The 11,308-nt window shown below is 52.0% G+C and overlaps 1 protein-coding gene across 2 annotated transcripts; it reads right to left on the bottom strand.

Annotated features, from left to right (window-relative positions):
* Positions 1 to 1,300: 1,300 nt before the first annotated feature.
* POLH (DNA polymerase eta) lies at positions 1,301 to 11,198 on the bottom strand. 2 transcript variants are annotated; one of them, XM_030499549.1, is made up of 10 exons: positions 11,036 to 11,198; positions 10,795 to 10,929; positions 10,463 to 10,689; positions 9,893 to 10,062; positions 6,555 to 6,658; positions 5,417 to 5,536; positions 4,686 to 4,809; positions 3,972 to 4,037; positions 3,121 to 3,284; positions 1,301 to 2,314 (listed from the first exon to the last, which is right to left on the bottom strand). In XM_030499549.1, exons 1-10 carry the CDS (start codon positions 11,170 to 11,172, stop codon positions 1,459 to 1,461), a joined length of 2,103 nt encoding a protein of 700 aa, XP_030355409.1. In that variant the 5' UTR covers positions 11,173 to 11,198; the 3' UTR covers positions 1,301 to 1,458. The 2 variants fall into 2 exon arrangements, with proteins under 2 accessions (XP_030355409.1, XP_030355410.1); XM_030499550.1 differs by having other exon boundaries at positions 11,113 to 11,181.
* Between the last annotated feature and the right edge of the window lie 110 nt (positions 11,199 to 11,308).

Genomic DNA, 11,308 nt, shown 5'->3' with positions numbered 1-11,308 from the left:
CTCTTTACGTGAGGACTTTGGGGAAACTTGTCACTTTGCAATGTGAGGACTGTCATTAATGGGAGTGACTATAATTTCTTCCTCTGCTGATTACCAGCAGGGCTGCACGCACCAGAATGAGCTCGTACTCAAACCTCACAGCAACCATGTTGTCATGTATTAGACCCCACTGACAAGTAATGTAGCAGCTCCTTGGCACAGGCTGTCTGCTGGAAGGAGAGCAGCTCAACAGCTCCAAGTAGAATGGTGCAGTTCAGAGAAGACGGGGAAACAGCACATGCAAATATTGCTGCACTTTGCATCATTATCCGCTGCCTGCTCTCCCCCTGCAGCTGATGAAATGCTCAGCAATTTACAAACCCCACCCAGTGCTGCCTTGACGTGGCACATCCCTTCCCCCTGCCCTGAGAGCCAAGTTCAAATCACTTATAGCAGCACTTCCAGAAGAGAGCATCCAGCGGTGTAGCACAGAGCTGAGCCCTGCCAGGCAGCTGAGGGCAAGCACAGCTCTTGCCCTGGAGCTGGTCTCTCCCCCTCTCAGTGCCCACTTGTCCCCTCCGTGCTGTTCTGCTTTGTTGGCTGTTGTAATTTGTGGAGCACTGGGACAGCCACCTTGATGTGAACTGTGGCCCAAAGAGCTGAACAAGTCATTCAGCATCACACGGTCGAAACGGATACCTGTCATCAAGTTGCATGTAGTATCACTAAGTCTGGGAAGGAGGGAAAATGGGGTCTGGCATGTTTCCCATCCCTCTATGAGGACTCCAACAGTGGACTATTTATGTGTCAATAGCAACTATCAGGAACTGGTGCTGACATTTCAAAAAGCCTAACAAAAAGTATGCCTGTGCAGCACCAGCTTCCTCAGATCTTAATTGATAGCAACAGTCTTGTGCACTCCAGAGCTGGTGATAAGCATCACACAATGGGCTGCTACGCACAGCAAATACCCTGTGCTTACATTGCCTGCTCTTAAAGTAGGAACAGAAAGCTGTAGGAACAGAAAGCTGTAGGAACAGAAAGCTGTAGGAACAGAAAGCTGTAGGAACAGAAAGCTGTAGGAACAGAAAGCTGTAGGAACAGAAAGCTGTAGGAACAGAAAGCTGTAGGAACAGAAAGCTGTAGGAACAGAAAGCTGTACGAACAGAATTACCAAGCTCTGGAAATACTCATGGCAAGAGATGTAGGTGAGAGTATGGTGCAGCTTCAGTTAGTACCACGCAAGCAGAAGCAGCCTCGCTAGCACCAACTAAACTGGGTACATCCAGCATCATACACAATTCGCAAGTTCCAGTTCCTCTTAGTCTTGGGATAGAGATAATTTATTAGACTTTTCTGCGTTAAAAACCTGACAGGTAGTATAAAAACTTTTAACTATATTTAAACCCACCAATTCTTTAAGACCACAGATTCTTTTAAAAACACTGATTCTTTAAAAGCTGCCAGCACAGCTGGGAGTTAAGGAGGTAAGCGCTTAAAGAAGAAATCCAAAGTTCTTGTTACACCTTCTCTGGGCCGTTTTGCACTAGATCCTGCTGGAGTCTTGGGCTTGTTCTTTGCCTTGGCAGGAGACCTGGAAGCTGCAGCCATTGGGCTGGGGTCTGCTGCTGGAGCTGTGGGAACACTGGACTCCAGGAAGGAGCTTTGCAACTCCAGAGCAAAGTGGTAGTCCATGTGCTCTGGGAACTCCCACACCAGCACAAGCTGGCCACACTTCTCACAGTGCTGCTGGTCCCCTGGCGAGGCAGGAGGGAGCGGGGTGAGCTCAGGAGAGGGTGGCAAATTCTGCTCATTTCCCTCTATAGCTGGCTCTGATTTCAGAAGGGTCCTGGAGCTGGGTGGAGTTGAGGGTGTTTGTGTAGCATCAGACAGTGACTTCCCACAGTGAAGCCTCTTGTAAGAAGTAGTGCTCTCATCTCTGGGACTCTGCTTCGCAGGGGACTCCAAGTCATGCTGCACAGAGGCAAGTCCAATGCCATCTCTCTCTTGGTGCTCTGGGGAGCTGGGCACAGGTGATGCTGCAGTGGGAGCAGCAGGCAGGCTGGTTGCTGCTGCCATTTGTGGCTGCTGCCTTTCTGCTGCCTTTTGGAAGAATGACTCAATAGCATTAGCTGGCTTCTGCGTCAGCTCTTTGCTTGGGCTCCTAAAGAACTTGACCCTTGGCCTCCTGGAAGATGCGGTGTTTTGGCCAGCGGTGGCAGTGCCATCAGGCTGGGTATCACCTGTCATGAAGGTGGCGATGCCTGCAGAGAGGAGTGTGGCAGGCTCTGAGAACTTGCTTGCTGAGAGAAGCACCGATATGAGCGGTGGAGACCTGCAAAGGACAGACCAACATCAGCTCAGACACCACCTGGGAAGCAAGAAGTCTTCTGAGATAAGACTTTAAGCGACATAAAATGTTCACAGGCAGGGGAACTGCAGTCTGAGGTAGGAGAGATGTTTCCTCTGACAAAATGTTAGTATTGCTACCTCCAGAACAGTCTCTCAGACACAGGAGGCTGTGTTGGGCAGAGCAGAAAGCCTCTTTCCAGAATAGCATTTCTCAAAGGAAAGGGCACTGGAGTAGGGGCAAGTAGCTACCAGCCTGGACTTTAAAGTCCACCACAGGCCAGAGCTGCTGTGAGACTCCCAGGAAATGTGAGAGGGCCTTAAGGGAGCAGCAACCTTGTCAGAGCCTAACAGACAGGACCTTCTTGCCTTCACTGCAGAGCAAGAAGAAAAGGAATAAAGTAACATTGAACACAGGAGCTACGCACCTTTGTTTTCCTTCGTGGCCTGCATGGCCTCCTCCCAAAATGCACCTTTGTCCTTAGGGAAAGAGAGCAAGGCCTAGCTAGCTTCTCTAGCCCAGCAGGGCAAAGGACTGCTCTGTCCCAGCTGGACATCCCTGCGCATCATCATCTCCAAGCAAGAAGTGCCTCACTAGATGCAGGCTAGGAAGAGGCCAGCTCTCACCACTGTCCTACCACTAATAAGCGAAGATTCCCATGCTCTGCAGTGCATGGACCAGGGATCAGTTTTTCCTGCAGTAACAGTCACGTTCCTTTCTGTGCTCATCCTGCACCTCCTGCAGCAGAACAACCCCAGTGAGGACACTGAACTACTTTCTCCCACACTCACCAGGCCGCCTGGTGAGCCCCAGCCACGTTGCAGTTTTGGATGAGGGCAAAGGCATCGTTGCACATCTTCTGGGCTTCATAGCGGGTCAGAGCGCAGAAGCGCGACACCCGGGTGTCTCCCTGCATGCGGATGACCACCATCAACTGCTTGGCCACTCGGTGGTTCTGCAGAGACAAGAGGTAGCTGTGTTTCAAGCGACACCTGCAGGAAGGAGCAGGAAAGGCCGAGGAGACCGTCCCGCTGCCCAGAACCTTGTACCATCAGCTACTGCCTCCCGATGAGGCCGTGACAGATAGCAGCTTGTCCTGCCTGGCCTGACCTCCAAGGGGTCACATATAGAACAGCAAGTGCTGGTACAGCTGTGCCACACCGGATGGGAAGCAGTTAGTCCTTGCTTTCCTTCCAAAGCAGCTGTGCACCCTTTCTTGCCCCCCTTGCAGCAATGAAGCTAGATATCTCACCCTGGCCTGCAAGTCTACCACATCCAGATTTGAGCATATTGCTTCCTCTTGCAGCCCACAGCACAGGCAGAGCTGCATGAGCAAAGGGCTTGCAAGGGAGCAGCAGCGCAGCAGGATGGTGTGGTGGCTTTCAGGTCCCTGCAACCTAAAGCACAGGACAAGGACCATCCTTAGCCCTGCAGTGTTCTGGAGCAAAGCCATCCTTCCTGCCCAGGCTCCTACACACCTCTTTGCTTAGAGCACCTCTGCACACAAGCACATATCTGAGGGCGAGCAGATTTCCTCCCCACACACAGCACCCTCAGCCTCCTGTAATGAGCTTATGGTGCAAACGCACTGCATCGCTTCCTGAAGCAGGGAGAATCCTGTCCTCATTCCTCCCCTCCTTACCTGGCTCCTGTCCTTGATCAGTCTAGATTCCAGCTCCAAGGCCAGCTGCAGGAGCCAGTGCTGCACCTGGACAAAACAGTGGTAACAGACAGGTTGGATCTCTGCTCACAGCACTGCCACCAGGCCAGAGCAATGCTCCACACACCGCAGTGCTGGAGCAGGATCAGACTGGAACGGACACAGACTATCACAAGGTCCCATATCTGGAGTACTCCTGGAGAAACTGGCGCAGGCAAGGATTCAGCACTGGAGGCAAGGCAGTGCAGATATCATACAAGTCCTCCAGTGTTACTACTAGTCTTTGCCAAGTAATCTTTCCACCTGTCTCCCCACAACTCTGTGGGAACCTCTCCCCAGCTAACAGGCAAGATGCATCCTCCCTCTTCCTTTTAGGCTACTTACCTTTTTTTGTAGCAACCAAGCCCTTGAAGCTTAGCACCCTGAATACCTTTTGAACAGCATAGGCCCACAGTTTTGCTTGTGGAAATTACAAGGTTGGATCTCTTTGTGCAGGGGTTCATCAATGCATTTCTGTCAAACAGGGATCTCCCTGGTTTCTGGGGCCCAAACCACCTCCTCCCACTGAGCTCCTAGGCTGAGCTTCAGGGCATAGTGATACAGAAAAGCAGCAGTTTTGAAAGCTAGTCTCAGCTTTTAGTGTTATCTTCTTCAGCACAAAGGCCAAGCCTTATGCTAGGTGTAGGCTTCTCCTACCTCCTTCTGTGTGGCCAGGGCTGTCTTCCCAGGGAAGTTCTTGCTGCAGCCAATGGACTGGGGCAGGTACCGGTTTTTGACAGGTTCCTCTTCAATTCCTCTGCACAAGTAATAGAGCCAGGACCTGAAAGCCACAGAGGAAGCATGAGGTGAAGGCAACCACAGAGAAGCAGGCACCACTGGGGAGTAAGTCAGCCTTCTGCTGAGCCATGCTTTCAGCTCTGTGCAAGCTGTGACTCTGCCTCTCATCCCCAGCTCTGCAGTTGCAGCCGCAGCTGAACAGGCTCCCTTCAGGCCACAGCTGCCTGTCAGCACAGCTCCTCCACCTCTTCTCCTGAAGTGGCAACAGTTCACCAGTCTGCAGGGCACCCTAACTGCTGCTCTGGGTGTTTCAGGCTCCAAGTCCAGCCTTGTAATTTCCTCTGTAATGAGACTGTTAAGCCTGCTTGCTTCACAGCCTGCGGGGAGCCCTTCCACGGCTTGGCCCCAGTCCTTAGACACTCTACAGGAAGGCAGAGGAGCTGGCTGACAGGCAAAACATCCTGGGGAGGATGCCTGGGAGCAGGCAAGACTGAAAACCTGTTTGTAGGCCTGCCAGACTAATGCTTCTCAAGAGATGTCACCTGAAGTTTTACCTTCCAACCCTTCTAATCACAGCAGAACAACCTGTGACTGAAAGGAAGTCCCAGTTCCTGCCAAGAGTCAAGTTGTGGCTAGTGGTTTATCATTACCCAGTTTTGTCTCCAAAATGAGTCTGGAGCTCTGTCTCGCTGTACTGTGTCAGCTCCCCAATGTACTCTACTCCCAGGATGTCTGTGATGGCAGTGCCAAGCTTGCCTCCCAGGTTACGGCTGTGGCAGAGAAAAAGAGAAAACACAAACAAAGCATCAGGTGGAGACTATGCCAACTCTTCTTGCAGCAGCTGATCATGACAACTAGAAACAGTCAGGAACTAGCAGGACAAAAGGGAACACTTGGTACATAACAGCTCTTAGCTCATAGCGGAAGGACACACTGCTCCTTGGTTTACCCAGTTCAGTGCTTCTTCCTCAGCTCCATCTTCAAAATGTGATCTCAAACCATACTCTGAAGAATGCCTCGCACATTCCTTGCTTCCTCCTATGCAGAAAGGACCTTCCCTGCACACCCCCCTCTCTATCCCTAGTGGGACACTGAATGCAGAGAGCAGCAGTGCAAGACCAAGAATCCATTCATTCAGAGCAACAGTGCTGGCACCTCTTCCCTACACCAGGAAAAGTGCACAGTGTGGATGCTCAAAACCAAGCCACATCTGCTCTCTGGGAGCACAGCTCTGTCACTCACACTGGGACACAGCTATGGCCTCCTTGCTCACAGTTGCTCCTGGCTTACGCCTGCACACCCCAGCAGTCATCTCGAGCACAGCTCTAACCAGGGAAAGGCTGCCCACAGGATGCTAGTGGGCTCTTCAAGTGTGGTCCCTTCACAAGCAGGGCTGCAGCTCCCAAACATGCTCCTCCTGACCTGTCACTCACAGCTGTGCGGGATTACTGGCAGGATTTCCCCTCCATTTCTTACAAGCATTGACAAGCAGTTACTGTGGAGTTAAAAGCCTTTGCTGGCTGCTATCAGTTAGCACCACTGCTCTCTGTTGAGGTGGCCAAGAACAGTGTCCTACCCCCAAGTCACTTTAGTTCTGCTCACACCAAGCAATGATGACAAACCAATGGGAGAGAGTACCACAACAATGAAGATAAACAGGGCCCTCTTCCTGATAAAAGCCTAGATAGTGGAAGCATAGCACCAGCATTTCACATACATGCTCTTGCCACAGAGCAGCTCAGCCTGAGCCCCAAGCTGCACAAAAGCAGGCAGCTCCCCAGTACTCACATATTGCTGACAGGCAGTTGGCTGAAGAGCTGCGGGACAAATCGCAAGGATAGTAGTGTCTGGCGGTTGGGCTTGTTTAGCCCACAGGCCAGTTTTGCCAGTGTCTGTAACACACAAGAGGATGGAAACGCTGTTATTACAAACTCTGCACTGACTTTATTGTGACTCTACCTAATGGCTTGTGCTTTATCACCTCTAAGAGCTGCCTCTGGAACAGCTGCTAGGAAGGACATGCGGGCTGCATTGTTGCTTGCTCCCCAGTAACACCCACCTTGGGACTTGGCATGCACTGCCTGAAAAGAACGTGGCATGCAGTCTGAAAGCACTGCTGATTCCAGACTTCTAGCTCTGCAAAGGGCTGGACTCCTGCTCTAGGTAGCTTAGGGGATCTGAGTCTATCACCTGTTCCAGTTGGCTTAGTTTTCAGGCAAAAATGCTAGAGCTTCCAGAGCATCCCTGTAATCCTCTCCAGGATATTTATCTCACTATGTCTTGCTCCTTCATCTTCTGTGTTTGTATTGTTTTTTCTCAAAGTCACTATTTTAATTTTCTCCCTGCGAGGTCTATGGCAGCATATCACTGCAAAAGAAAATCTGCAAAATACAGACCTGCTAGCCTGGAAGGGATGTTCTCTACCCTATCAGCTACACAGTTTCCCCTCCCACTCTAATCTACACCAGGATCAAGAATACACACGCCAGCTCAGAATACGTTTAGCTGGGTGTTTGGGGTTTTTTTAACAAGTCTAATAATTTCCTCTTTCACTGCTTTACCACACATCCTATAACTAAGCAAAATTTCCTTCCTGCCCATTGAGCTATGATCTTTATTAACAGCTTATTTTACAGGCTTACATGCGTTCTCACTCTTTATCTAGAAAAGTAGATCTCTTTCCTTCAACTTTTCATATCCAGTCATTTTCCAGATGCCCAGTTATCGTTATTCTTTTTTCACTGGAGACTATTCCAAGTTTGCCCACACTGTTCCTGAAGTGCTGCAAGCTGAACCCATCATTGAGACTTCATGGGGAGAAAATAATTCTTTTTTCCTGACACCTTCACTAATCTGCACATGCTGAAACAGAATTTTCCATTTCTATAAGAGCACTCATATTACTGACTCATCCTGCTGCTTGCCCGCAATAACTCTAGGCTACTTCCTGACTTAGTGCAACTTAGCCAAAAGCCTGCTGGTTGCTTTTTTCCTATAAACCACAAAAGCCAGTCAGTGAGGAGCGTAAGCAGCACTGCTTGGTGATTTCAGACTGTTTCTGGGCTTTTTCAAGCCCTGAATTTTCAGCTCTGATTTCGTATCCCAGAACTCTCACAGCCCAGGTCAGGAGCCTCATCTGTGCTTAGCATCACCTGAATTCCTACAGCCGTTCCCTCTCTATAGGCTGCAGTGAAAATATTGGCTCTTTGCAGACCTCAGACAGGTCCCCTCAGGATCCCACTCTAAACATCCCTGAACACAATCATTATGGAAAACAGCAAGATTTTCTTCAGCTAGATGCACGCCCTTCAGATAACATCAGTCATGTTGCATTTTGCTAGAGTGTCATCATCAGCTTATGTGACTCAGGGTGAGGCGTGTTAGAAACCTTAAGGTCAACACCTCACAGCTGCAGTCCCTCCTATACATTAGGCCACTTTTGCTGTCAAAGAGGGCATATAAATGAGTTTGGCACAAGTGGCTCTTGATAAAACCATGCGGCTCCCAAATAGTTCATTCAATTACTTGGTCTCATTTATCAGCTGGGTTCTGGGTGTACTCTAATGAGTTAGCTCTCTAGGAAGAGAAGTTCCTCAGGAGGGTTTTCTTTAGAAGAAAAATGAGCTTAAAGGAGGAAACCTCCACCTTGAGTTTTAGGCAACAGTGGCTGTAGGCAGGGAATGGTTTTTAATGACACAAATTCCCAGCGACTTGGACAAAGAACACCACCAGTTTGGGGCACTGAGGTGAGGGGGTTGCTCTTTCTCCCTCTGGTCCATCAGTTTTTACTCCTGCTGGCCGTGCTTTGGGTGATGCTCAGCCAGCTGCTGAGAGCAGCCACAGGAGCACTTGGTGCATGTCAGCAGCTGCAGAAACAAACGGACTTTGATGCTGCAGCTACAGAGGGTTTCCTGCTGGGCGAAATACTGGCAGCACCTCACACTCCTTTCATTCTCTGCAGAAAAGGTTTGTACCTACAGAGCTGAGCTGACTGCAGACAGACTGTAGTGTGTTCTGCACAGCCACACATAGGCTCTGGTAATCTCTTCATTGTGCTTGCTGGTATAGACAAAAAGTTCTTCAGGGACAGCACAGTACATCATAATTTTCTTACTCCCTTTAAGTAAATTTAAAAAAGAAAAAAGAGTGCTGGCATAGAAAATGGAATGTGGGAGAAGCTGCTAGGGATGGCAGGGATGTTCTGTACTATTTGTGATTAAGGAGAGCAAAAAGGCAAATTGAATATTCCTTCCTCAGTTAGCTCATTTCTACCTCAGTCTGTTTTAGTTTCCAGGTGAGCCAGTGCAGAACTAGCTCCACTACCTGTGTACAGCTTGTAATTGTTCCAGTTGTTCCTGCAGCAATCAAAGATGAAATTTAGCTTCCTTAAGTTCCAAAGCATCCATTTAGTCTTTATCCTGCTATTTTTTCAGTCAGAGCCTGTACTGTTAAAAGTCACATTTGTACAGATAAGCCCCTTTTGCAAAGAACGAAAGGAGTGTGAGGTGCTGTCAGTATTTCACCCAGCAGGAAACCCTCTGTAGCTGCAGCAAAGTCCGTTTGTTTCTGCAGCTGCTGACATGCACCAAGTGCTCCTGTGGCTGCTCTCAGCAGCTGGCTGAGCATCACCCAAAGCACGGCCAGCAGGGGTAAAGACTGACAGACCAGAAAGAGGAAGAGCACTCCCTCACCTCAGTGCCCCAAACTGGTGGTGTTCTTTGCCCAAGTTGCTGGGAATTTGTGTCATTAAAAACCATTCCCTGGCTACAGCTGCTGCTGCCTAAAACTCAAGGTGGAGGTTTCCTCCTTTAAGCTCTCATTTTTTCCTGAAGAAAACCCTCCTGGGGCACTTAAAACCTTTTTCTTCCAAGTGAAGTAATTCACTAGGGTACACCAGGAATCCAGACAGTAAACTGATTGAGGGCTGACTGCATAGGCCACATCTCTGGGAAAAAAACTCCTCCGCTTCCCGGATCTCCTATAATTTCCCCAAAGGTGTGCTCACACATGGCTGCACTCCCCACTCAGCCCATCTTCTACAGGAGACTTGATAGAGCACGTAAGAGAGTGTCTACATTCTGACTCTGCTCCTCAGATGAAATAAGGCTGATATGTTACACACATACCTTGTTGTGTGAAACTCCTGCTGAACACCTGAATCCAGTGGCTGCTTCTACAGCCACCCTCATTTCCTCCACAATTACTGCACCCATGGTCAGCAGCAGGTCAGGACAATCAGGGTTATCAAACGACAGCATCGCCAGCCACTCGTGCAAGCCACGTTGCCGCAGCTCCTCTAGAAAAGGGACACAAAGGGAATCAGCATGGGCGCTTCTTGCTGAGCCCAGCAAAGGGACCAGTAGCATCAGCCAGCCACAGCCAACAGCCACATGCTTCAATGCCAGCAGCAAGGATGAGACACAGACACCTTAAAAGCTATTCATGCGGGCAAACACAGATCTCGTTTAACACGCTCTCACTTCGGGGGAGGTAAAGCAGCCCATCCTCTCTCTACCTCTGTTGATGTACAGGGCGCGTTACCGATTGAGTGGGACAGGGACAGCGCAGGGCGCCCTGGGTGGCAGCGCCGGGCTCCTTCCTCGCTGCGCTGAGTGGCCTCAAAGCAAAGCCGTTAGAGCCGCCCCGCCGCGGTATGCAAAGCGCCGGCCGAAGCCCGGCTCCGGGTCGGTGCGTACCCTTCCCGCCGGGCTGGGGACCGGGGCCGGGCCCGCCGGGGTCGTCGGGCAGCCCCTGCACGAAGGTGGTGGGCAGCAGCGCGGCCGCAATGGGGTGCCCCTGCAGGGCCCGCAGCCGCTCTCGCGCGCTGCCAGTCAGGTCCAGGTACGCCTCATCGATGCTGGCCCGCTCGATGGCGGCGAAGCGCGACAGCACCTGCATCACCTCCGCGCTGGCATCCCGGTACCTGCCGGGCGGCGGGCACGGCCTCAGCGGCGGGCACGGCCTTAGGCGCCGCCCCGCGTAAAGGCGGCCCCCACCGCTGCCGGCGGCACCCCCCGGCCCCGCTCACCGCGTGAGGTCGGCCTTGCCCCGCGCCTGGGGCACCCGCGCCAGCGCCAGCTCGGGGCACAGCGCCCGCGCCTCTGTCGCCCACATCCCGCGGGACACGCCGAAGGCGCGCGCCTCGTAGCTCACCGCGATGATCCTGCAAGACACGGAGGGCAGCGCAGGGCAGGCTCGGCACGGCACGGCCCCGCGGACAGGGGGTGCAAGGAGCCGGGACCGCCGCCGCCGCCGCCACCGCCACCTACCCGCCGCCCTGCCACTCGGTGTACTGCACCACGGCGCAGGGGCGGCCGCGCAGCTGCGGGTCGAGGCGCTGCTCCACCTGCATGAAGAAGCAGTCCATGTCCACCAGGGCCACGACGCGCTCCCGGCCCCGCGACATCCTGCTGCGGCCGCCGCCTCCCGCCGACTGACGCGCTGCCGGGGGCAGCGGGGCGGGCAGGAGCACCGCCCCCAGCAGCCATGGTGCCCGCGCAAGGAACGTCGGGACTTGTAGTTCTTGCTGGGAGCGGTGCATA

This window comes from Strigops habroptila, chromosome 10 (genome assembly GCF_004027225.2).
Source record: "Strigops habroptila isolate Jane chromosome 10, bStrHab1.2.pri, whole genome shotgun sequence".
In the NCBI taxonomy this organism is placed as follows: Eukaryota; Metazoa; Chordata; class Aves; order Psittaciformes; family Psittacidae; genus Strigops; species Strigops habroptila.
Note: the sequence above shows the minus strand (reverse complement) of the source record. Positions and strands in the feature narration are given on the sequence as shown.

Coding starts and splice junctions, on each gene's coding strand:
- POLH (XM_030499549.1), bottom strand. CDS start 11,172: ATGTCGCGGGGCCGGGAGCGCGTCGTGGCCCTGGTGGACATGGACTGC. Junction 6,659..9,892: donor CAGGAGTTTCACACAACAAG/GTATGTGTGTAA, acceptor TGTGTGTTACAG/ACACTGGCAAAACTGGCCTG. Junction 4,810..5,416: donor CATTTTGGAGACAAAACTGG/GTAATGATAAAC, acceptor TGTGGCTTTCAG/GTCCTGGCTCTATTACTTGT.